At 35.0% G+C, this 26,366-nt stretch overlaps 1 protein-coding gene and 1 long non-coding RNA gene across 6 annotated transcripts in view; one reads left to right on the plus strand and one right to left on the minus strand.

Annotated features, from left to right (window-relative positions):
• Positions 1-26,366, minus strand: part of PCDH17 (protocadherin 17) — a 91,438-nt gene that overhangs the window by 56,177 nt on the left and 8,895 nt on the right. For 4 of the 5 annotated variants that reach the window (XM_026101150.2, XM_064504796.1, XM_026101152.2 and 1 more), the window contains 2 exons: positions 5,565-5,623; positions 5,236-5,408 (listed from right to left, as the gene is read on the minus strand). In XM_026101150.2, the coding sequence (XP_025956935.1) occupies positions 5,236-5,408; positions 5,565-5,623 (232 nt within the window). The remainder of the gene's footprint in view (positions 1-5,235; positions 5,409-5,564; positions 5,624-26,366) is intronic. The other variant, XM_026101151.2, reaches the window with a different exon arrangement.
• On the plus strand, positions 7,254-24,715 carry LOC112983804 (uncharacterized). Its single transcript, XR_003259342.2, has 4 exons — positions 7,254-7,343; positions 8,248-8,304; positions 17,409-17,551; positions 22,936-24,715. It is a non-coding gene; the product is annotated as an uncharacterized LOC112983804 (long non-coding RNA).

Genomic DNA, 26,366 nt, shown 5'->3' on the forward strand with positions numbered 1-26,366 from the left:
CTTCTAAGATCACACGTGCTTCCATAAAGCACAGAAGTCAAAAAAAGGAGGGAGAAAATACATGGAAAAGAATGAACAAAGGGAAAAAAAAATCTAATTTCTTGTGGGCTTTGTCTGACTGTTTCCAGAATTTACAGCTCCAGAAACAGATACTAAGTCAGAATACGGCAAGGAAATACACTCGCAATATAAGTAAGTTGCTATTGTACTGGGTCCGGATAACACTTAATCAGATGGAACTGAGGAATGAGGTCTGTGCATGCAAGTACTGACATACAACAGCAAGGTAGTGTCTTACCTGACCATATTAGGGGCAACTGAGTTGGAATGAATGATAGTCTTGGACATAAAGCTTCCTAGGAGGAGTCAGAACAAGTGGTGCAGTCTGACAGCTACTCACATTCTGGGCACAGAGAGAGATGAGAGATGGCTTGCCCAAGGGGAAAAAACAATGGGAGGAAGCAGTGTTGAACAAAATATTTCACAGGTTGTGTTGGCTCTGGGGAGACTCCCAGCCTCAATCATTCCCTCAGCAGAGGCCATCACCAACTCTGAGAACTTTGAAAGGACATATTTCTCCCCATTCTTCATGTTTCATTATCTCATTAAACTGATGTGCTTATAAAAGAACCCATCATCCCCAATGGCATGGAAAGCATTGGTGATCCTGTCAGGCAGCAGATATTTATTTGATGAACTTCCTGCACTGATCAGTCTAGACTGGTTCTCACTCTGTTAAACAGAATAGATTTTAATTATTCTAAAGATCTCAAGAATTATGGCAAGAAAATCAATGGATAGTTCAGAAAACTTCTTGGTAAAAAATTGTGATCATTTCTACTCTGTTGTTGAGGATAGTTGATTTCAAGCATCTAATATCATTTGTGCTTAGAAGCTGAAACTATAAACATACAAGTAGTTACTGGAGACTCGCTCTGTGAATGTGTTCTGTGGACGAACTCAAGAGTTAACAATATTCGTAGAGACATTAGAAAGTCGATGCAGTTCTTATTTCTTAGACTGTTGCATGCAGGACTGCGTCAATTGTGATGCACATATATTTTTGTCATGATGAGAAAGAAAGGAGTATTAAATTTTTCAGTGGTATTTAGTATCTCTTATTTTTCCTGAAGTTTCATTCTAACCCTTTTAAACTAGTTATTTATATCTCAGATTAAAACCATGCTCTTCTACAGAAAAACCTGGTGGGGAAGACTGGTGTCTTAGCAGAGTCTCTGACACCAATGCTGAAGAGTTTTCTTTTACTCTTTCCTCCAAGGAGACACCTCTATTTTTTCTTTTATTGTCAGGATCCCTGTTACTGTTAACTAGGCAACAGCACATGCAGAAATGCCCCCTCTATGGGATGCAAGTGTGAATGGTAAGCAAATCTTTCAAAGCAAGACGCCAGCAAAGTGATAAAGCAAAAACTAAACAACAAAGCTACTGAATTCAGCTCTTGGATATTTCTGACAATGACATGAAAATGTAACTTTATGTTAAAGAAGGAAAACAGAGATGGCACAAAACAAAAGAAAAAGGAAGGAATAATCCCTGGGGAAATCTAACACAGACAATGATTTACGAATATCTTCAAAAAAACCCTCCACCTCTGTATACTACAATAAAGTAAACATTCAGGATTCACTAAGAAAAGTATAGAGTGCACATCTCGCTGTTGTACTACTCATTTGTAGATATCATTTATGGCTTACAATATCATTTTCAGCTCTGGATATCTCTTCAAGAAATACAAATTATTGCTGTTACGCTTAAAATATAGCAAAAAATGATTATTCTGCTATCTAAACAGAGTATGAACACTATATGCTATTTCAGGTGGAACAAATAGGAATTTTTAGGTTACCTGACAGAGGTAATCAAAGCTATTAATTCTTGTAATACTTGTAAGAAGTAGGGCAATCTCGAACTGTGCTAACTAGTGATGGGGTTAAAGTCTCAGCAACACAGTAAAAAAGAAAAGAGAGCTAAACAAAATAAATTTAGCTAAAACCATTCTATTGAAAGAGTAGCAGGCATACGGAAGAAGCTGCTTAGTAAGACAGCTGAATCAGATAGCATAAGTAAGCTTAAGAGACAGCTAGATATTTTTTTATGCAGAAAGTGGATTGGAATTTACAGCAGAAGGATATATGGTTGAGATAACTAAAGGGGCACATACTTATTTTAACACAAGACTTCCTGTCCCAATAGCTTTTCAAGTCCCCCCCCACACACCCTCCTTTTCTTTCCATCAAATGCAAGTGTTGAGCTTTCAGAAGCATTTTATAATCATAGCTGATTTGCAATCTTTCCCACTTGTGCTAGTGTTCAAGACCAGAACCAGACAAAACTTGCTATCTGGAAGTTTCTTCCTTACAACCAAACCTTTTAATAGCAGACTTTTTTTTTCAGGAGCAGAGGCTTCACTTTCTACAGTTTTTACTGTTTTAATGCAAATCATAAAATGCATTTGGTTGCCTCCCTTTCCAGGCTGAAATCAGAAGATGCCTTGTCTACAAAAAATTCTTTTTTCAAAAAATTTCCTCATGCAGCTGCTGTCATGCTACAGACACAATTTTTGACTATCACTTAATTTTCAAGTTTTCTAGACTCAAATTGCTCAAAACTGTAGTTATAAATAATGTTAGCATTCTTATTACTGTCATGGGGAGAACTGGATGGGTGACAATAGTTTTGAATTACATAGAGAAGATTTCAAACTCAGACTAAACTCACTTTTTAATTTAGGAATCTGAATTCAAGGTCCTGACTCTGCAGTTACACCCTGATCATTTTTCAAAAATGTCAGAAGATCCACTATCCTCTACTATCACCTTTCTAACAACAAAAGTTGCAGTATTTTAAATACATTTAAACAACAATGAACAATCCTGAAAGTTTGCTACAAAATAATGACTTCCTTTCCTTGAGCACAACCCAGAATGATGGCAGAACCAGAACTTCTGATGTTGCTTCAGGCACTGCTATAGACTATTGTTTCTAGCAATTTGTCCATCTCCTTTTCCTGGAACCTATTTTCTTTCTAAAGAAAATGCAATCCTTTTTCTATCCTAATCACACACATTATGTTTGTAAACCTCCTTCAGCCTGGCTTATGATCCGAGAAAGCAATTTTGTTTATCTGCTTTTAAAAGAGAAAAGTGATGTCGGGCTGCAGATCCCTAACCAGACAAGCAATTGCTGATTCCATTGGGAACACCACATTGCACCACATTCGTTACTGCAATGATCTGTAACCCCATAAGGTGCTCACTGCAGGTTCGGTTTTCATAATATGCCAATGGTCTTCTCACCACACACTTGGGATGGAAGAATTCATAAAAGTAAACAAATGGGTATCATTACCATTTATAATTACATTTGGAAAAAAATAAAGTTTATCTCCCTATACTTATTCAGTAAAAAAATTCACATAAACACTTGCTGCTGCAGTTCAGTGGCTGACAGTACTTAACATTCACAGTTCAATATATGTATAATAAGAATCTGAAGAATTAATATGAGCCAATTGAATCGGTTGTTTTTTGATGAATAAGGACCCCTCATCCGGACATGATGACAAGTGCAAACCTCCAAATAGCTCTTTGCATTATAATGAAAATAAGCAATAGGAATGGTTGACTTGATCTGCTTACTAATGTTTTTAGATCTTGACCAGTACCAGGCTTGATGTCATTGCACAAACTGCAATACTGTGAACTCTGGCTACAGGCCTTTTCTTTAAAAAAACATATCTGTTTTATTTGGAGTAGTAACCAATTATCCTAATCACAGCTTTTAGAATTTTAGAATTCCTTGCTTTCATGCAAGCATGTAGAAATCCAGAGATTTTGTCTTTTTCTTGTGCAAAACTGAGAAACTTAGATCTACAAACAGTTTCTTAAAAAAAGAAAAAAAAGTCCAGTATAGCATCTTTATACAGATCAATGTCCAATTATAAGCAGAGAGTGGCTGTGGCAAAAGGTCAAGAAAAAATAATCTTTCTGGCATTTATTAGTTGGAAAACAAGGTCATATGTGAGGTCAACCCTCCAATATATACAGAATAAATTATGTTGCAGCATTCAAAATATTCTACCCAGCAAAAATTATACTTCAATCGCAACATGATCAGAAAAATGAAGTAGAGCATGCATTTCCTAATGATTGTACTACTGACCAGACCAGGCTAGAGGCAAAATCTAGTTCCACCTAATCAACAATTAATAAAAAGCTTATAAAGTATTTTTGCTTAATTATAAATATAGCTTCTCATTAGGCGGACTGACTTAATAATTTTTAACGGTCTTTAACACCGAATCATCTTCCACACAGCAAATGAAAATAATATCAGATATGCAAAACAGTTCAAAATAATTCAGCGATGCACTTCCCTATGGCTTGCAGTCTAGAAACAAAACACGCAAACACACACAATGCTATAGATTGTTCAGTTTGTCTGCAGCTTTCAAGAAATGTGCTTCTTTTGAAATAAAAGATCTCATAATTAATTAACACATCTGGGAAAAAAATGAATTGGACATAGACTTTGAGAAAATAAACACGCTTATTTGGTAGAATGAATGCTTGTTGAGAGCACTGTCATTGTCCTGATATAAGCCATTTTAACTGTTTTGCAGATGCTTATTTTTGATTCCTTCATAGGGTGTGAATGAAATTATACTGAAAATCAGATTATGTTATTATTTGACACTTCTCACATACTATTAATTGTGAAATCAACATTACAAATTGCCATGAAATGAAAACATCTCCTATCCATTTTTACTGTTGTCTGATATCCCAAGTCTCGTCTCTTTTCCTCTTCTCCAAACTACGTGAAGAATGGAAATGATTGGCACTCTTTTATCTGGTGCAGTCCGGTCTCGTTTGAATTTTCAAATCGAGCTTTGGCAGAAGGACTGTATATAATATATTACAGGCAATGCCAGTGAAGATAAAGTATATTCTAATCATTTTAGAAAAGTACTACTCTCCCCCCCGCCCTTTTTATCTACTTTGGATAAAAAAAAGGATACTTGCAGTTTCATTTCATGTTCTTTCTGAAAGATACTGAACATTCGTTGCTCTGGGCTAGCTGCAAGATTTACTGTTTTCTCTGATAGTATTATCAGAGGGCTCTTCCACCCTGATAAACTGCCACTGTAATACTAATAGGTTTATAATGATTGCTTAAACTTTACACTCTGTAAGCAGGGGAGGCTTCACTCACCTTGTTCAAGTGGCTGGCTTTTAGTTGAAGTAGTTTTCATCTTGAGTGCCTCCCTAACAGACATGTCACAGCAGGAGCCTTTGTTAGTGTCTTGGTCACTGTCAGCCTGATCACTGTCCCCATGCCCGCTGTCCCTCAAGCTGGCTCTTTCTGGATCCTTGAACGTGGAGCTACTGAAATACATATTAAAAAAAAAAAAAAGAGAGAGAGAGAGAAAAAGAAAGATAGAGTTGTATTTATTTGTTCTAAGTTGAATTGTACTCTCTGGCAAAGCAATTTTGACAAGAATGCAAATGGAGAAGCCAAGAAAGTTATTTAATAGGCCTTACCTTTGAACAAACTGCTGCCTGCTGCCCATGTAATTGGGCTCTGCGGGAAAATTGTCTGTCTGTGAAAGAGAAGGAAAAAAATACGTATAGTTGTACACTGGACAAATCTCCTGCAGAGCAACAAGATTTCCTAGAGGAGAAATGATTAATAATTCAAAAATTCCCTTAATCTTCAGATTTGTACATTTTAATTAAATTGGAAAATGCTGGCATGTAATTATGTGCTCAGAACAATTAAATGATTCCGGTCCACAAATTACCTGCTAAAGTAAACAATGAGGCTCCAGTAAGTGGCATTCTCTGTTAGCAACCTGACAGATGACACTGTTTATGTTTTTTCATTAGTTAGATATTAAGACTGATGGTTATTGAAAATGAGAGAAAAAAATTACTTTTGCATATTACAAAAGTGAGTTATTCAATAATACTAATTTTTAATCATAATTACATCATCTGCTGGGATTCTGAGGCCCTTACTGCTGTAATACAATTTCATATATTACTATATTATTTTTGAATTGCAAAAGCAACAACAAAATTAAGAATGTTTGTGGCTTATTAGCTCTTTTTTTAAAATGCTACTGGAAAAGTGTAAGTGTTAAAATATTTGTTTTTTTCTCTCTTTAATTTTCATCAGTATTAATAGCTGTCTCTGAACAAAGTGAACCACACGCAAGCAAGAACATTAAACGATTGTTGCAGACAAGTAGTTTTTAAAAGAAGATACTTCTATTAAGTCTGTCATGAGTACATTTTTAGCAGCATGAGCTAAGTGACTGTAGAGGCAGAAGTATTTACAGCATCCAGACCAACATGGAGTTCTGCCAAAGGGAACTGAATTCCCCTTGTGTCATCAGCTAAAGTTCTTTGGGAGAAAGAGAGACTGAATCTTTCACAAAACTCCATATACTGTACATTCATACACGTCACTTCTTGCAGCTGACCTAGTGACAGAGCTGCTACTGTTTTCTGCATCACTTCATATCACGCCATTGCGCTTCGCAGCAGCCCTGAGCTTTGCAATAGCACCTAGCGTATAAGTAGCAGTAACACAGGCAGCGCTCAATTAATGGAGCAGAAGGTCCAAGGTAAGGTTTAATGTTGCACAACAAGTGTTTACATAAATGATATTTGTTTTCCCTACCACTCCCAACTTCATTTTTTGGCTTTGGTTTGTTTTTTTTATAGGCAGAGAGTAATCAGAAATATTTACTACTAATTGCACGGTTAGACTATGGGAGCTTGGAAAAAATGTATGAAGTTGCATCTGAAATTTAATACTCAGGGCTGGTCGCAAAGGAAAATAGGTAGTTACCTGCCATTCTTAACATATATACAAAATAGACTTGTTTACATACCATGAATAACTTGTGTAATATAGGGAAGGGTCAGAAGATAAATAATTATCTTCTATTCAGCATTTATGAAGTGTATTTACATTGTGCTTTCTTCTTACTGCTGGTTAAATCTTTTGGTACAAAATTATAATTATGTCACACTTCGTGTTTCATTTTGAAGGAGTTTCTAATTTAAGCTGTGGAGTTCATGTCATTGTGTAAGTCATTACAAAAAAAAAGCAACTGATGTTTCATCTGTAAGATTTCTTTTTATGATAAACTGTATGACAGAATTGGATTTTTACTCTTGTTTTCTACATATGGCACAAAAAACCTATGCTTAGGATTCTAAATGACATTTTATCAGATCAAAATTGCACATCATTTTGAAATCTGAGGACTGATGCGTAACCAGAGACTTGGATCTGAGCAGGATTAAAAGGTGAGGACATAAAAAATTCTTAAATAGTGCCTAAGAAAAGCAAACAACACTCTAGATGACAGAAGAAGAGTTCTGGAGATAAGGGTCTTCAAACCCAATATTTTGCCACTGCTTTTCCAAGTCAGCTTTCCAGAAGTATTCGTAATTTCATCTATAGATATGCAAAAATAAATATTTCAGCATTCTTATAATACATGCATTCACTTAAATGTGACACATCATATCACATATTTCAGAGGCACCCCATATTCTTTCCCTGTCTCAAATTATAAACTAGTATCGCTGCTGTATGCAGTGAATCCACAGCATATAAACATACGATCTGTACAACACTCAAAAAACACTGTGCTTTTCAACCCATATAAGCCTGTATGAGCACAGAACTCCTTCTAGTATCTAGGTTCTATTATCTCACTACAGCTGCCCAGGAAAACTAACCCCATGCTTTTACTTACATAAGTAAGAAATCTGCCTCTTCCTAAAACCAGCTACCTCTAGAATCATTGTTTCCATTTTCTGTGTCATTGTCAGGCAAAATGCCTGTCTTTTCATCAGTTTTCTGCCATCTAATTAGGAGACCTAAGTCTGACTTTTGCCCTGGAAATAGCTATAGCACCTCCTTAAAATGTACTTCTCTCCTGTGGTTTGCCAATGACTTCTCTGTCAGCCAGACTGTGGTGAGCGCTGGCCGCACTTTTCATTTCCACCTTGCCATAGCAATAAAAACATATGGCACACCCTGGACTATTAAAGATTTACATTTTAAAATAGAAGTTGTAAGAGAGTCTTCGTTGCAGTTCTAACAATGGGAGCTGCTTCTGAAGATTTCTATATTCTTGGTAATTATTAATGGCCCTTAACTCAATAATAATTTGACCAATTTTCTTCATATTGTATTTTGCAGCAAAACAAACAGTTGGGTGCCATCTTACAGTGAGTTCATTGCTACAAAAGAACAAATGTAAGTACTTGGTAACTATGTACAGCTTCAGAGCTCAGTGTTCTTTCCCTTCTGTTCTAAAAGCATTAAGCCTTCTCCTATGAACTATGAAAATATCATGTTTGTGATCAGCAGTAACCAGGCACTCTGAAATCTAGGCAGCAGAGAGACAATTGCTTCATATATAATAATATCTGTATAAAAATGGGGATAATAAACAAACATTTAATTTTAAGGCTAGGCAGTTTAGAGGACTCCTAGAAAGGCAAGCATCTGATTCTCAATGGATTACAGAGATATATGAATGTCTAACTCCCTTAAACTCTTTTTTTTTTCCTTCCTTTTTTTTTTTTAATCCCAGTTGAAGTGAGAGGTCATATACTTAAATTTTTTACACTTTAACATGTATGGAAGTCATATGACACATTTCAGCTAATGCATTAATTGTATCTCTTTACCCTACATAACTGTAATTCTGCAAAATGAGTGCTGCTTTAAACACCTATCAACAATGAATAAATTCTTTGTTCTCTGAGAATTCAGCCCTTCCCAGGAAATCAGAACCATGTCTCTATGTAGGTCTACAATATGAATGTCTATACTCTACACTAAATTAAGAGAGCTCTTACATGTAACAGATTCACCTATCCAGTTTTAAGGTGGGTTTCAGTTCGCCTACCCATAGCCATCTAAGTTAGTCACCTACTGAAAGCTAATCTGCTAGGTGCCCTTGGTAAGCACTGGAAACATAGGTACCTACAGATGATTCATTATACCTCAGGCATCTATCTTTAGGTATGTGCTGCTCTCTGGAGATGACTTTCTCTGCCCAGTGAATATGGGGGAAATCTTGATGACCAGCAAGATGCTCAATTTAATGGCTAAAATTAAGTGAGATGCACCCTACCATAACTGAATTACATGAGGAACTATCATCATTTGAGAAATACCCAGAAATTACTCAAATGTCAGCACTATTCCCATCCTGAAGAACAAAACAAAGCAACACTGTCCCCAAAGAAAACCCCTAGAAACAGTCCAGCTCTAGAAATCATTGGAATTGATTAGTAAAAGACATATTTTCTGTCTCTGATTCAAGCTTGAGGGCTGGAATGGGAATTAGGTCAACCATGATTAAGAGACAAGTTCTTTAGAAGTAAGAGAACATACTGAAACAAATAGGTCCCTAAAACAAAAGCAAAAGTTGAATAGGAATTATCCACTGCCGTGGTTAGATACTGGAAAAATAGAAGGTCTGCGATGTTAACCTAACAGGCTATACCTCTCCTAGAGAGGAGGCCCCTTTTTGTTTTTGGTTCATTTTCACAGATTAGTGGAACTAGTTCGTTTCCAATGAGAGTATACTGTTAAATCATTAAAAAAACATGCTTTTTCACAGTCCCTATGACAGCCCCCCCCAAAAAGCTTTCCATACATCTGTCTTAATATGTGACTGCAGAGTAAATTTGAAATGTTAAGAACACTGACATACTGCTATGTTGCAGAAAAGTTCATGAGGATTTTAGTACACATGTGGAATACAGCTTGCTTCGAAGGATGGAGCTCATAAAAATGCCATTTTGAAAGAGATTAGAACTCATATAAACTGTTCAAAAGCTAGCAAAATTTTAAAAAGTTACTGCCTTTCAGAAAATATATTACAGCTTAACAATGTTACATTTTTTGTCTAGATGGTGAGGAGGAGGAAATGAAAAATATAGGCAAAGTAAACGTGTACAAAATATGCTTTAACTGGTATGAGGTCTTCAGATGTGACAATATAATTGCTATAGTCTAATAATATGACTTGAAGAACCATGTATTGGTCAATGTTTGCATGAACTACATTTAAAACAGATCCTTCAACTATTGTGCTATTGTGAATTGTCTATAAAACCATTTATTCTATCATACAGGCTAGTGTTTGAATATCAAGAAGACACCAGGGGCTTTGGCAAACCTCTATTTATGAACAGTTATTGTTGAATGTTGTTTGTATATTTGGAATACTGAGTTTTATAAATTCAAAACCAAAGAGCACAAAAGTCTGAAAGTTAACTGACAAGGTTCTAGTAATTAATTTGGGAATGGTTGTGATTTCCAAAGGTTTAATGTGGAGAAAGGCAAATGAAAAATTATGATGAAATCACAGTAACAGAAATAACTCCCTGGTAATATCCATTAGCCTTAAATAATCTCATAATAAAATAAATGGAAGCTGCATAACTGGAAACAGTTTGAACCAATCAGGACAAAGTATTACACAGTGAAGCATAGGGAACAGGGATTTTTTTAGCAATGGTTTGCATTAATCTCTTTCTTTTTTCCCTTTTCTACAAATTCATGTACACAAAGCCTATATGATTACTTTAGTTGATAGGTTTTGATATTTTTAGAGATAGAGAGGAGTTCCACCAGAGTTCTGGAGATACCGCTTTTTTTGTTTATTTGTTTGTTTCCAAAAGAATGTCAGTATTAAAAGTATTAAATCAACACTGTATTAATCAACCTGATTCCAGGGATTCCACCACTCCTCAGTGAGACAAAGGTGGAGAACTTCACACAGCTTCTCCTCCCAGGACTTCCTATATCAAGAAAGCTGTTTGTTAAAATTTAGAAGATCCTAGCTCCTTTTCTTTTTTTTTTTAATCGAAGTCATAGTTACACTGTAATTCTGAAGACTGATAGCCATCTTTAGTTCGTTTCACACAGTTTGAATAAAGTTACAGGAAAATAATAAAATAAACAAATTTCAATTCAATAACTCTCATTTTTGCAGAAAGTAATTCTGAAAATCGACATAACTACAAAAAGAGAGAAAGAGAGAGAAGGAGATGGAGAGAGGGAAACGCAGTATTTCAGTATTCTTGACAAATTATGCCCAGAAATAATTGTCATATTAGGAAAAGATGTATTCTAAAATGTAGAAAAAAAGACTTAAACATTAATCAGATTTATGAATACTAGGCTACTAGAATATTCATAATTTTTTCTCAGAATTACAAGAACAAGTATCACATTTTCAGAAATGATTCAATGCAACTCCATTTTATGTAGCTGTTCATACCTGAAACTATAATAAAGTAAAATGTCTTTTCTGATTCTAACTTCTTTTTAATTAAACATTAAATGGAGAAAATGAAATGAAACATCTCTCTCCTTTATCAGACTGCCACTTAATATCTAACTCAAGCATCTTCTGTGTCTTTTCTTGAAAAGCCTAATTCCAAGTATTCACCCTTCCCCCATGAAACAAAGAACATATATAATGGCAATCACTTTTCAAGACAAAAGAATTGTATTCTGCCAAATCTAGTTTTGAAAGAGCAGACAATTGTCTTGATTTTGTTAGGAACAGTTTGTGTTCAACATAGCACAGTTTTTCACAAAAGACTGCTCAGTATAAGACTGGTAGTGAGTGTATTTACTTAGCCTGAAGAAGTCATTTTTGACTTCACCAGACTTTTTCCATTAAGAAAATTCAACCAATAGCAAAAAAAGAGCCAGACATAAATTACTAATAAAGTATTCTGCCTATTTGGAGAGCAAAATTAAATAGGCTGTTTTATCAAAGCTAGAATGACACTTCTAATATATGCTGTCCACTCTTTTTCTTATGAAACTGTCTTTGAGACATATTTTATATGGCATGTACATATTTGGGAAGTTTCATACTTCCTGCAAAACATGTATTTTTGTGTTACAAGACCCACAGTGTGTTTACATGAATTTCTTACGTGATATATAAAATTTTTCAAAAGCACATTAAAAACGCAGGGCTACAAAAACAGTAAGATACTCAAGGCAGTCACCAGCCTGCTGTACTGTATTGCAGGATGCTTGTGGCTCATGTTTTCTCTCTCTTGCATGGAAACAGGAGGAAAGCAGAACCACAAGGGAAAAAGGTTGTGAGCTGTTCAGTCAAATTTACAGAGCAACATCTGAAAACTGAGACTCAGGAAGCAGAATCTAAGGTTCTTTCCCGCAGCTGCAGGAATGAAGATCCTCCTCAAATAGATGCCTAATCCATGTACTATTTTCTGTTAGGAAGTAATATGATCTGTCACTAAAATTCATTACTGATTTATTACTTAAGTATTCAAGGTATTGCAGTAATATATTTCAGTTGTATTTATACTATTGACTTACTAAAAACAATTATTTTACTTTTTTTTTCCCAAGAGTTTACTCTGCAGCGCGCACAGTACAAAAGAATATAGAATCCTACTCTGTAGGGGTTTACTATAGTGCAAGGGTTAGATGGCATAGAGACCAGTTAAGCTTCCTCTCACTTCACCAATGGTTGCACTGAGCCCGAAGGCTGAAGAAGCTAGAAAGGTCACTATAGGGAGCCATATGTTTTTGTGTGTCCCTGGTAAAAAAAAAAAAAAAAGAAAAAAGAAAAAAAAAATAGGAGGCTTGAAAGATGATCTAAAGATGGGGAGAGATGAAATTGTGACCAGATTCTTTTATATGAAATAAAAGATTGAAGCCTTTCAGGAACAATTCCCTTCCAGCCTAACAAAACTCTTCAACCTCTCTGCTAGAGCAGATGCAGGATGTGTATGTGCAGACTTCTTTCTCTAAAAAACACGGGACTAGGAAAAAGAGTGGAAGCTGAAACCAAACTCCCCTTCTACTGAAAAGAGAATCAAGATTTCCCAGACCAAACTTTAAATGCTGTTTGTTTCACAGTGGAGCCTTTTTATTTAGCAGTTTTCTGAGCCTCAGTTTGGTTTGCACTGGAGAAACATGAAATATAAGTATCTAAAGAAAATGAACACTGTCTGGGAGGGGAATGTGGAATTTAAGAAAACATGTATGTAATTGTAATATGACCTCTTGAGATTAACTACTTTTTGGAAAAGGTATAAGATCAGAACATAGAAAGAGGTGCCAAATATCACACCACATAAAGAGCTCTAGCTGAAAGTACAATAGCTCTGCTTCTACTATCACAGCGTCAATAAATAAACATAATGAAATTCATGACACATTATTGCATTGCTCTGTATTGCCTCTATTCATTTAAAAAAAGATGAACACATTTACAATAATTCACAACTTGTCAAATGCCTGTGAGCACTACAGTTAGACTGGTGTTTTAAGAGGGATTTGTGGAGATCTTACAAGAGAGCTTGATTTGACTTATATCAAAGTAAAGATGGAAGTATGGAAAAACAGAAACAATAACTCCTTCACTTGAACCTACCACTACAGTTGCATCCAATATATTTACACTGTTCACCAATGATATGTACTTACTGAAGCTACACTGTCAATAAAAACCATGTTAAGAACCTTTTGAAAGAGCTTCCCTGTCAATTAGACTGCAGATACATTCTATTGCTCCAGTTTTCCTGTCAATTTAATATACTGGATCATATTAACAGTACTGACTTGTCAATAAGGCAAATCCAGATCCTATTAATGGAGTTATACTGCCAATATAATCGGCTTCCTATTTATCGAGCTCCCCAGTATTTGGGAAAGGCGTGAAATGGGATTATAAGGTTAGGTTACATACATCTGTCTCAGGAATTGCTTCCTACTGTATGAAAAAAACACGTTTCATCACTTTTTTTCCCATTACATAAACTTCATTCAACAGAACAGTATAATAGCTTACCATCTCTAAGAAAACATAGAACCATCCTCATTTATCACATTATTTTTTCTACTTGTTCTAAGTAACCCTGTAATTTTATAAGTCTACTTGTGTGACACATACATAGCAGAAGTGCTAAGGGATGTATACGCTCTATCCCACCACCATGAGATAACATCTGTGCCAGAAAAAATAAAAGAAGTGAAACAAATTTTAGGGACAAAATGCAAAGTACGCCACAATTTCAATGCTTATTTAGTCCTTTAATTGTCCCGTATAATCTTGGTGTAACTGAAGCTTGTAAGTATACTCTTAGTGTAACAGAGACCCTAGAAATAATTAATAAGAGGTAGTAGTTCGTGCATAAAAAAACAGTAAAAGTTCAGCAAGCCTTCTATTTAATAGAAGCCTTAATGAAGTTGAACATTAGTTGCTTTTAACCACATTCAGTATTAAATAACTACTTTGACTGGATTAGCAGAATATACAACAGACCATTAAACCTGATTATATTAAAAAAAAAACTTTTGCTAAAATTAGAAGAAAAAAGAAAAAAAAGTAATTGCATTAAAATGTACTGGGCATTCTCTTATCAAATTAATTCTCTGGGTCTAACTTGAAAATATGGATTTAAAAAACATGGTCCAAAATGACAGTTAAAGGTCAATGAATCATGTTGCTGATTATATTTTCTGGTAGAAGATGGGTGCAATGAAACCTAATGATTGAATTTGAAACACTTTAATGCACCTTTTATCTATGGCTCCCACCATGTTGATTCTACCTTAGTATTCCTAACAGATATTATGCTTACCACCTAACAGACTCAACTACAATTAGCTGACTAGAATGAAATCTGGACCCACTTAGCACAATGTCCAGCTTATTGTAAGATATCATACCATAGTATGGTAGTGTCTAGCTAGTGTTTTTGATAGCAATAGTTGCTTGATTTTTCATTCCAATTTACAAGTTAAATATTAAGTTTAAAAGTTAAGACATAAGAATTAGATGGACACTTAAAAAAAATAAAAAAACTAAAGCCTTGCAATTTAAGGACACGATGGAAGTATATTATAATTTCAAAAATACTTTTTCTCTCTCTTTGTTTATAACCTTTTTCTTTATGAAAACAACCTTATCATTTCTTCTTTTCTTTCATACACACAGGTTCTACCACTCAGTGGTAAGCTCCTGGCAATTTATTTTTAATTTTGAGACATATCTGAAAGCTCTTACTCAGTAGGAATTCCCAGTGAAGCCAGGGAACATTGTAGAACTTGTCCTATTCTTACAACTGCTGTTTTTCTGAGCAACATATCACAAATGTTTTCTGAGCAGAAAAAAAGTATATAAAAGCTGCAATACTAAATGGTGGGGAAGAAGATCGAATGATGGCCTTTTAATGTTGACAACTGTTTTGTACTCATAATATTTAATAAGGGGAAAACAGAGACACTGAATATTTTATATCTGCTAAGTTTGTGTTAACATCTATCCACTGTGTTTACCTTATTCTGTCCAACCCATACTCTCACTAAAGGCAACAATAAAACTTCCACAAGCCATGACCTAAGGTCCATTGAAATCAATGGATGTTTTCAAATTGGTTTCAATAGCCCTTGAATCAGTCTGTTTACTTCAATTACAGGATAGGTGAGTCTTTACGTTGGGTGCTACATGCCCACAGATACATATGTTGTATGCTGTAGAAAGCTGCAAAGGAGCAAGAAAAAGATTACAATAGTGAAATAAAATAAGAAGAAACTCTTAAACATAATATTCATCTATCCCAGCATATGGTATTCTCTATGGATGGCATTTAAACAGATTTATAATGGCAGTGACAGGGAAAGGTGATCAGCTAGGGAGCAAACACTGTATTAACACAAGACTCCAGTTCTGTGTTTTTTTCCTACTGAGTGAAGAAACAGTTAGCAACAAAGATAAAGCAGGACCTGATCCTGAAGCCACACTGCTTGCACGGAAAACACGCTTAAGGAGGGACACTGAAGCTTTCCTCCTAGGTGACAGTCTAGAGAACAGAGGTAAATCTAGATCACCCCTTTTCCTTTAAAGTTGTAAACATACCCCCTTCCTCTTCCTAACATCCTTTCCTAGAAAAGCAATGATTCCTTTCAATTCCTTACCAATTAGAAAGAAAGAGAGAAAAAAAAAGATGCTAGAATCTGTTTATTTCCTCCTGTGTAATTTCTTTTTTATGTCATGCAACTCTTTATTTCAACATTCCCTTAAAAAACTCAACAACCTCAACGAGGTATTCTATAAACATTTTGTGACAGGATACAGAGCCCTACTTTCATGCAAATGCTTTGGAATAATTCTTTCCTCTTAGCATTAGAGAAAGACACACCACTAAATATTCTGCCTAAATAATGCCTGAATTTATGGCAGAACAGTAGATCACCAAACTTTGCAGCCTCACATCCCTATGTAAGGAGACTTTCAACGGCAAAATAGTGATGAGTTGATTTATTACTTGTGACATAAGATAAATAATTTAGGTTTGCACAAATTTAGCAAGAAGTTTTGTTCTTAAATATATTTTAAAACAGCAGCAGTCACGTGCCTCCAATGAGGTACTTCATAAAATGAAAAGTTTGATCTAATACACCAATAATACAGTAACAATGGTCAAGTAAGCTTGGACAGAAAAATAAGATCTTTCTGATATAGGCCTCTGTACAACCACCCCCATCTCTGCCACTTCAGTGGCCTACTGAAAAGATTTCATACAGGACTATATATATTAAGTTGATTTGGAAGATGGAACAAGCAAAGGAAAGAGTTGTCTTTCTCAATAGGATTATCTCATACAGAGCACAATGCACTTATCCAGGGATGTCTACAGGCTCAACAAACTCATAGGTGTTTTATGTGATGGCTTGGACCTGGAAATTCTTAATAGCCTGGGGAAAAACCATAAACAAAACCTGCCCTTCTTATTACAGCTTTCCATTTCAGGATTCTGAAACCAGATTCCACTGTTAAAATAAAGAAGATCCACATAAGAAAGGGTTCTCTGTAAAGAGTCTAGGATGAGGAGAAGTCCTCTCTCTGTTCCAAACCAATGTTGGGTTTGCCAGCATCTAGGACACTGCTACAGGTTTCACCTGTAGCACCTTCAGCAGAGGTGGAGAGACTGAACATGGATGTTCATATTTGACTGAGCAGCTAGTTAGAGTACATTGATTAAGTTATGGGTTTGCCTCTATATTTAATTAACAGGAAGCTCAGTCAGTATGTGAGCAACCTACTCTAAATAAGGCTCACATCACGAAAATCCCAAATGTAGTCAGAGAAAGGAGGAAAAAAAACCACACACACGCACACAAAAAAACCTCTAAGTGTGTGTGGGGAGCGCAACCGGTAAAGCACAAGAAATTTCAAACAAAATCTCATGCAAAGGGAAAAAATAACGTAAGATTGTTCATACTGCTCTTCCTGAATATTCAACCTTATAATGTGTAACACAGACTAATGCTGCTCCCTGCAGGTGAATCCTGAGCCCACATGAAGCCATGCCAACTTCGCTGGGACTCAACATGGAGTGAAATGTTTATCCGCACAAAATGATCTTCAAGACTCGAGTCTTTGCATGCAATTCTTCTATACATACACCCTCAAAACTTTGTTCAGGTAGAAAAATTCATTAGGAGATGAATTAGTTTATTTCCATGGCAAGTTATTTGTTTGTGTACCTTCAGGTCCTCATCTTGACTTTGTGATGTTCCTTCCTAAACAGTCCTTTTGTTTTTGCAAATAAAACAAGAAACATAAAATACTAAGGGCCAAGCATGGCCTTTAGTTTGCACACAGCTTTATTAACTTCACCATAAGATTTTAAAAATGGATAAAGTTAGGTTTGTTGGTTGTTTTTGTTTAAATCTTCTCAGGCATAAAATAATATAAAATGCCCTTCTAAAATACTCAAAGATCAAGACCAAAATCAATCACCCTCCATGAAAACAGAATTAGTATCTTACTCTAGGACCTTGTGTATCAAGCTTCAGTGTTTTCCAAGCTAATGGTGTAGAACCCTATTTCTAAAGATTTATAGCAGAATTGCTGCTTTAATCCTAACCACAGCATAACAAACATTACTAATATAATCATAATCCAAACTACTAACAACCTTAAGAATGTACAAGCAACAGACAGATACTGGCAGGAATTAATCTGCCATTTTCACACATCTGCCCAAGGGAGGTATTGTAATTGCAAAAATGTACTCTTAGACTGCTGAGACTCATAATAATTACGTTTCTTTTTTAATGAAAATAGCCACAGGTAGTAACAAATGGGGTTTTGAGATGGGGAACTGGGCATGCATTCTAACCCAAATTACTATGTAATTGTCTTTATTATAAAATACTATAGAAAACCTATGGCTCAAAATTTAAATCAGAACAAAACCTTTCCTTTAAATAATGTCTTCTTCTCCTCCAGCTATTCAACATGCATGCCTATTTCTTCATTTACTAGTATCAGCAAGACCAGTATGACTGCAAGCAGCTTATCTTTATCTGAAGATCTTTGCCAATACTAGCCAAATTCCTAAAGCTTATGTTTGTTTATAGAGGCAGTTTTCTTTTGCTCTACTTGAATTCAAGTAAAGTAGACTAACAAGTTGGTCAAAATCTGGAAATCTAGCTACTCATTTCTAAGGTCCCTTTGCCAGAATCAAAGCAAAGGAGGATGAAGAAAAGAGGCTCTGTGTCTGTGGTGTACATATATATTAAATGAACTGAAATTGAAGTGCTCTTCAAAATTCTGGAAGTCTGTTTGAAACAAAGGAGCACATGAGAGTCCTTAAAATGAACTATTTTATACTTGTAAGAAACCATTATTTCATTGCAGTCACATTATTGTGATGATGAGATGTATACTATTGAGGAAAGTATATATAATGATGGCCAATTAATAAATAATAAAATAAATCCATCCAGTTACTTCTGTCTCTTCCAATACTCTATTCAGCTAAGCCTGAAAAGAAGCTACAGGTGTTTTAAACAGACATAACACATTTAAAGACTTAGACAAAGTGAAGCCTATGCTTTGAGAGAAATACCATAAAACATTTTGTTTACCTGTCTTTTCACCCTGGAGCTACACAGATGCCTGATATGTTCCTTACCTCGAAGCCAAAGCATGCAAATTACCACGTGCTTTTTAATACCTAATGCTGTTAATAAAAGTGATTGAGTGCTGATTATTCTCACATTTCACATGACTTATACCTCCTCTTCATCATCACTCTCAGTCCTGAAGGCTGATAGTGGGATGCACAGTTTTAAGCAAGATGTATAACTTGCACCATAAAGCAGAAAATGAGGTCCTTCCTTACCTATACTCTTGCCTCAGGAAAACGTGACAACAGAATTTATCTCTAAACTTGAGGCTTTCTAGGTTGTCATATTAAAAAGTGCAGACTGATGGTATCTTCCAAAACACTGTTACACAACTATGTACAGATCATATACAATATATAAAAAAAATTAGACATGCATTGTTATCTCATTGTTAGCTGGCTTTTTTGTTCAGCTAGATAGTTCTTTTGGAACTATGCTGCTTCCACTTCCATGTACCTGCACATATACATTTATATATACACAGTTATATTATCTGAAATATAGTCTAGAAATTTAAATAGTTTCCAAGGCTTCCTGATTGCCATTTTAAAAGAGCTGTTAAATTCATTATTTCCCAAGCACTCTAAATTCCACTATATTCTTATTGTCATTTGATCCACTGAAATGATGAAGACATCAGAAAAGAATACACTTGGTACTTTACAGCTGTGGCTGGATAATCTTGCTCATGATCATCAAAGCAGGATTGTTTTTATGATCTTCAAATCTGTATATCAAATTACACAAGTCTATGCAAAAAAGCAAAAAAAATCTAATATTCAGACATCAGGATTATCTCAATAGAGTACTAGAGAGTGCAGTTTGAGGCTAAGTGAAATGAACAGCTTTTACAGCTTTGCAACGTTTTTAAAGCAAAGGAGAGAAGCAACAGGGAGCAGTTCAGCTAATAAAGACTAACAGATTCTGGGCTGAATTCTGCACATGCTTGTGCATATCAGCAACTCTACTCCTGTAAGTGATCTATTTAATTCAGTGGTTCTGTTGACCTAAATTAAAATATTAACTGAATAAGTGTTTGAAGGATCGTGCCTTGTGAGACATAATACTAATGTAATACAAACTTTATGCATATAAAAGAAAGTTAGTTTCTATAGGCCTTGAAATTACTTATGTACTGATTAAGGAAATGATCCCGCTATTTTTAGATTTGTGGAAAAACTATCATATCTCAATAGCAGTAGAAATGAAGTCCAAGTGCTAAATCTGAGATGCATTATTAAAACAATGTTGTCCTTTTTTCTTTTTTAAGTGACCTTTAAAATTTTATAGAATTTAAATATTGGCATTAAGTATTAATGAAAATTTGTTTTGCCCACTTTAGCTTACTTTTTTTCTTTTATATTCTTTTTTGCTGAATTGTAGCTAAGCAATCTTAACCATAAGCGGTTGCTTAGCAATCAGCAAAGAACTAGACAGAAATGTAGTAAGTAAAGATACTGACTGACATGTTCTGTGTTTGAATCATGGCATTCATTAAAAACAACAGAATGACACCAACAAAAGTTTAAAATGGAACACTTAATAAAAGAATACATATAACTGTCTTTAGGGACAAATTATGCATTTGCAAGGTATAAATTGTGATTCACATGTCAGTTCTCTATAAAAATTCTTTAGCTATTATTAAAAATACATTAAAATCCTTCAAAATTTTGATGAAGCTATTATTTACCTTTTGTTTTTAATTCAATTGTCAAGTGTGCTTCCAATGATTTTAAAAAGAGTATATATCTACAAAGCAAGCAAGAGTTTATAGCTTTGAAGACCTGAAATTGATTTTTAATGCACCAGCTTTCAAACACTACAAAGGCTGCTTTCTGCTGATAAAGACAGTAAACAAGAAATCGTCCTTTAAATGTTCCCTTTAATGTTTTTCTTTAATTAAAAATCAATCAAAAAAAATTGCAACATTAAAAAACTTAAAATTAAGACACTAAAACAATGTTTAAGGTTTTTGACACACAGTATATTCACACTAGAATGAAAAGTTATGATGTTACTTTTGTTTACTTGTGTCATTTTAGACTTTCTTTGCACTGTAAACAGTGTTAATCAAGAAATAAAAATACATAAAAGTAGTTTATCGCCAAACACAGCTATTTTTATTGAGTAGAAATGTTAAAAATAAGATGAATTAAAACTAGATGTTATAAAACTACTGAAGTAAAATGCTTTTTTAATACCGTTAGATTATTTTAATATATTCCTTTCCTCTAATCAGACCAAAGCCTATTTATGTATATTAGTTACATCTAGAGTCTCATTTATTCAACCTGTATTTATCCTTTGATCACAAAGCTTGTTAACTTAAATGGTCTTTTATTGTTATGATTCGTTTTCCCATAATTATGCAGTTTAACTGTCTGATTTTTTTTTTGAATAAATATATGCAAACGCGCCAATCATATTCAACAGTGTTATGCTAGATGCTCAATGAACTGTAAGAGCCATTTCAATACAATAAAACTGCCTGGAAGCATTCCAGGGCAAGGACTGCAAATATCAGTAATCATAGTGTCACTAGAACTAGTACAGTACAGGCAAATATAAGCGTGTCACACAAATATCAATAGATTGTCTGAAACACTGCCTGAAACTAATTTTGCATGTCTATCACTAAAAGAACATACAATGCATCGATCAGAGGTCCCACCCACACAACAGAAATTATGTGTTCGGATCTTGTAGCAGTACTTTTCCTTTTACCTTCGGAGTCCTCTTTTGCCATGCATTGGAGCCTGCAGCACACAGCCACCCAGCATGGAACACAGATACCATTAGCAACTTTTTTTTTGTTATTATTATTATGGGTAAAAGTATTTTACGAACCAGAGGAACTCTGGTCTGATACAGAAGTGGCAAAATCACTCGAAAGATCTAGGGTTAATGTGAAATATCGTATTCACCTGAAGGATTTTACTTATCCAGCCATCCTTTAGCATGCTAAATTGACAGTAGATCAGCATGGGACTGATTATCTTTAGAGCTGAAAGAGGAAATATCCTCTCACTGCATGAAAGTGAGATGCAGATGGATCTTTATGCTGTCCTTCTGTGCAAGTCACGCTAATAACTGGCTGAAACAATTCAATAATGTCTTTTCTTCACATGTACAGAGAGCCCTCAATTTTGAGGAGACATCCCAGACCAAAAAATAGAGGCATCTTCTCATTTTAAGTAAGAGCTGAACTGATCCTACTCTATCCCTTCTGTAAAGGTAACACCGATAACTCATTGAAGCAATTCAGTGAAGAGATGCTTCTCTTGTGACCTTAATAAGCAGCAATTGTACGCAGCAGCCTTTGGGCTTTACCTAGAAATCTGACTGCTTGAGGAGGTTATATAAAGCACTGCTTAATATCCTAATTAACAGGAGCATTCATACGTATTTGCTTGTTCTTGAATGCAGCACTTAATACTATTTTATATAAAATTCTTAATATTTTTAACTCATAGGATTGACATCAATTAATCAGAATCTTCTGTTAAAAAAAAAAGTCTATGGCAAAATAAAAAAATAAAGGTTGCACTAAAAAGACCATGACAGATGTATTACGAGGGCTTAGAACGAACCCAGGCTAAGATTTATGTCAGGCTGTATGCTACTCAGTTACATCCCATCATATCAGCAAAAGCCACACCAACTAGTTAATCTCCCTGTTTCCCCCCTTAAAAACATAAGTGAAACAAAGCCCTTTAATGCTTCTTATTCAAAAAAACTTTTCTCTGAAATGATTTTGTCACTCTCTTCCTAGTAATTTTCTTTCTTGTTTTTGTGTGCGTGCTTAAGAGCCTGCAGTCCCCTGAGTTGTACTTTTTCTTTATATTCTTGAACCCTTTAGCACTAATATCACCACTTCTCTTCTTACAGCTGAAGAAATGGTACAACTGAACGTATAAAGCGCTCAGACTATCTGCTGCAAAAATTTGTCCCAACCATTCCACTCTGACCTCTTGACATCAAAGGATTGCTTCTATACTTTTGAAGATAAAAACAGAGCTGTGTTTCTGCTCTGGTCAACAAATCATTGTTTAAGTTCCTTTGACAGAAAATTTTTACCTGTTGGGAAATAATGGTGCTAGCAGCAAAATGCCTTTTCTTTATATGGGCAGGCACTCCTCAATCTTGAGGAGGTATCTCTAGACCGCTGCCGTGAATCCTATATGCTTTCTTCAGAAAGAAAACAAAAACTCAAATACATACACACTTACTATATAGACTGAATGCCCTGCGTAACAAGACCTAAAACTAATTTGATGAGGCATTTTAACTTTTGCAGGAATATTAAAGGAAAGAGAAATTAAGACGGATTTAAAAAAAAAAAAAAACATAAATGTAAATATTTCCTGGTAAGTTAATATTTCCTGAGGAGGAAGATGATGAAAAGGAAGAAAATTTGCTGCAAACAAATAGGAAATGTCCATTTAAAAACAAATCTCAACTGGCTTACAGCCAAATTTTGTGACTCGGGCAAAAATTCTTTTTTGTGACGTTTTTGTTTCATTAGAGAAGCAAGTTTGTATCTCTGATTTTTTACTTTCAAGTTCTATTTTCAAATAATTCACATGTACCTAATGATGATTTACCATGTAACAGTATTTGCTGAATTTTAAGAATAATGGTGTATTCCGTACACTTTTTAAAATATATGAAAATAATATATTCAGCAAAATGTTCAATGGAGTCTTTGATTTCTCCTTTCAGCTGCACACCTGATCATGTTACTGTTCAAATCATAGCTATAAAATCTTCTAAAATCCAGTCTCCTCAACTCTTGTTTGCAAAGAAGCTGTAAAAAAAAAATCACAAAAGTCTGAAGTCTAAAAATAAAGATCCACTTTATCCCACTATTCTTAGCTGCATTCAGTAAAAATCTTAGTCACAGTTTGGTCTTGAACCATTGAAATCAGTGATGAAGTCAAAATTATGCTCTTGACAGAAACAGAAGTAGGCCTGTACCTTTGTGTCCGTGTGAGGAAGGATAAAAGGAATTTGGCCATTTTATTATACGACTCATCAGAGGATCATCTGTATAAACTGCACTGGTAATCACACAGTCATGTGAATTTTCCCATTTAAGACTTAGCAGTGAAAGTGAGCACCTACATGAGGAAAGTTCAACTTTTAACAGCTGTTGAGAGTTGTGGTTCAGTAAATATTGCATGCCTTGACTCGTGTCTTTTATTTTAACTGTGCTTTCTTCAGCCCTTATACTTCTCCTTTATAGGGCAGCAAACTCTATGGAGACGTTACTATTCTTAATTTATTGCTTATTGAGAATTTGTATTCTAGCAATATCATTTTCTTTCTTATAATACCAGTATTTCCTCCTTCAGCCTCTTAAATTGTCTTTCCCCCTATTATAATTTTTTATTGTTTAATCCTATAGCATACTGAGCATTTGGAGCTCATATGGACCTGTGCATATCAGGAATGATCCTTTTGAAATTAAATTGCTATAAACCATACTGATAAGAAGATCAATACCCAGATCAGAGCAGTTGCAATGCAAAATAGGAGCCCAGTCCTGCTTCCTCTGCCTATTTCAGTAGCCAGGGTGGATACCATAGGGAGCTGTAAATTGTCAGATCTGGTCCTAAAATGCATGTGCTTTGTGTCATGATTTTATGCCAGTGTATCTTGGAAAAAAAAAAAGAAGTAATACTTTGCAAAAAACATAGAAAAGGTCCCATCTTGCAATTTTTACACAGCTGGCCTGTTACTGTCTTCAACAAATAAGTAAACCTAAGGCTTCAGAACTATGTAACACATTTAACACATGTAAAGGAATTATTTTGCAAGACATCTAACCTTATCACACAGATTTGGAAAATTACCATAATGCATCTTAGCCAGATGGTTCCAAAATGTCATCAGATGACAAGTTAATGTCCTTAGATATGGGCCTAGAACATGTAGCTGGTAAATCCAAACTTTGGGGAATTCCAATGTACAAACCCGCGAACCTGCAAATGTGCAGAACTCTCCCATTCTCCTCTCGGTGTGTAACATTAACTTCTACCAGCTCTACTGAGAAAAAGTAACATTCCTCATTTGCAGAAGAAGAGATGGCAAACAAAATTGATACCTCTTTTGAGACAGGAATTTAAAAAAACACTGAGAACAAATGCAACTGCTGTAACTAAAGTTGGTTCTCCTTACACTGCAGCAGCTGTACACTTCTTTCTACAAATCCTGACCACTGAAATTTCTGAACAGAAGTTTCACAAGTCAAACCATGGAACAATACTACATCTAATAAAGAGCAGCATGAATATAGTTTATGCTTTTTATTTCCCCTGAAGACTGTATCCTCTTAGATACTACTAGACACCTCCCGATGAGGCTGCACCTGGGCCTTGGCAGTAATCTGTTGACACATCATAAACATCAGGTGCCTGAAGTACTAAGAATGATCTGTGCTTTACCTTAAAATGCTACAGGACTGCCTACTACTGTAAATGTGGTGATTCCCAGCTTGAGAGCATCTTGTAACGTTTTGTTTCTTTTTGTTGTTGCTTAATAAAAGCTGTGACCACGGTTTCCATTATATTCACTCCTGTCCCATTCCTGGTATATTTACAAATCTCTCCACACTGCATCACAAGCATAATAATAAATAATCTGTAGGATTATCAGTATGACTTACATATGTAGACAGTTTTCTTACACTTTAAAAGATCAATTTCTAGAACCTATTTATTTAAAGAACCTGTTTGTTTTCCTTTATCCATCCATGCTTTTATTTGCTGGAAACTTGAAGAAAAAGAAACGGTGGCTTGTTCTAAAGAAAGACTTTCCTATGTTAACGTGAACTGATTAACACAGAACTTTTTGATAGGAGTGATGTGAACATATATGCATATGTTTATACATGATATAGTGTTTTATGTCTGCTTCTTCAAACACAGAGCAAAATCCTGTTTCTCTTAGTCAGGTGAGTAGGCCAGCTTGATTTAGTCACCAGAATGAGAAGAACAGAAATTGCCTGGTAGTCTTTAAGGTCCAGAATCAATAAAAAAATCTTCTTTCAGTCACATAGAGATTCCATTGTCTTCTGTTTTCTCCCTTTTCCCCAGTAAAAAATGTCTATTTTGGATCTTAAGTGATTCAAAGCTTCCAAAGAATTTTGAGTCTGGCAATGAGGACTACATTGGACGGGTTTACATCTAAATATTTTTTTAACTGAATTGCCCTTTGGAAGTACTGTTTCTGAAATATGCTTAGAATATGATTGCTGAAGTTAGAAATGATGAAACATGCTAACATGTAGTTGTTCTAACTTCTCAGCACATTGTTAA

The sequence above is a fragment of the Dromaius novaehollandiae genome, chromosome 1, assembly GCF_036370855.1.
Source record: "Dromaius novaehollandiae isolate bDroNov1 chromosome 1, bDroNov1.hap1, whole genome shotgun sequence".
Classification (NCBI taxonomy): Eukaryota; Metazoa; Chordata; class Aves; order Casuariiformes; family Dromaiidae; genus Dromaius; species Dromaius novaehollandiae.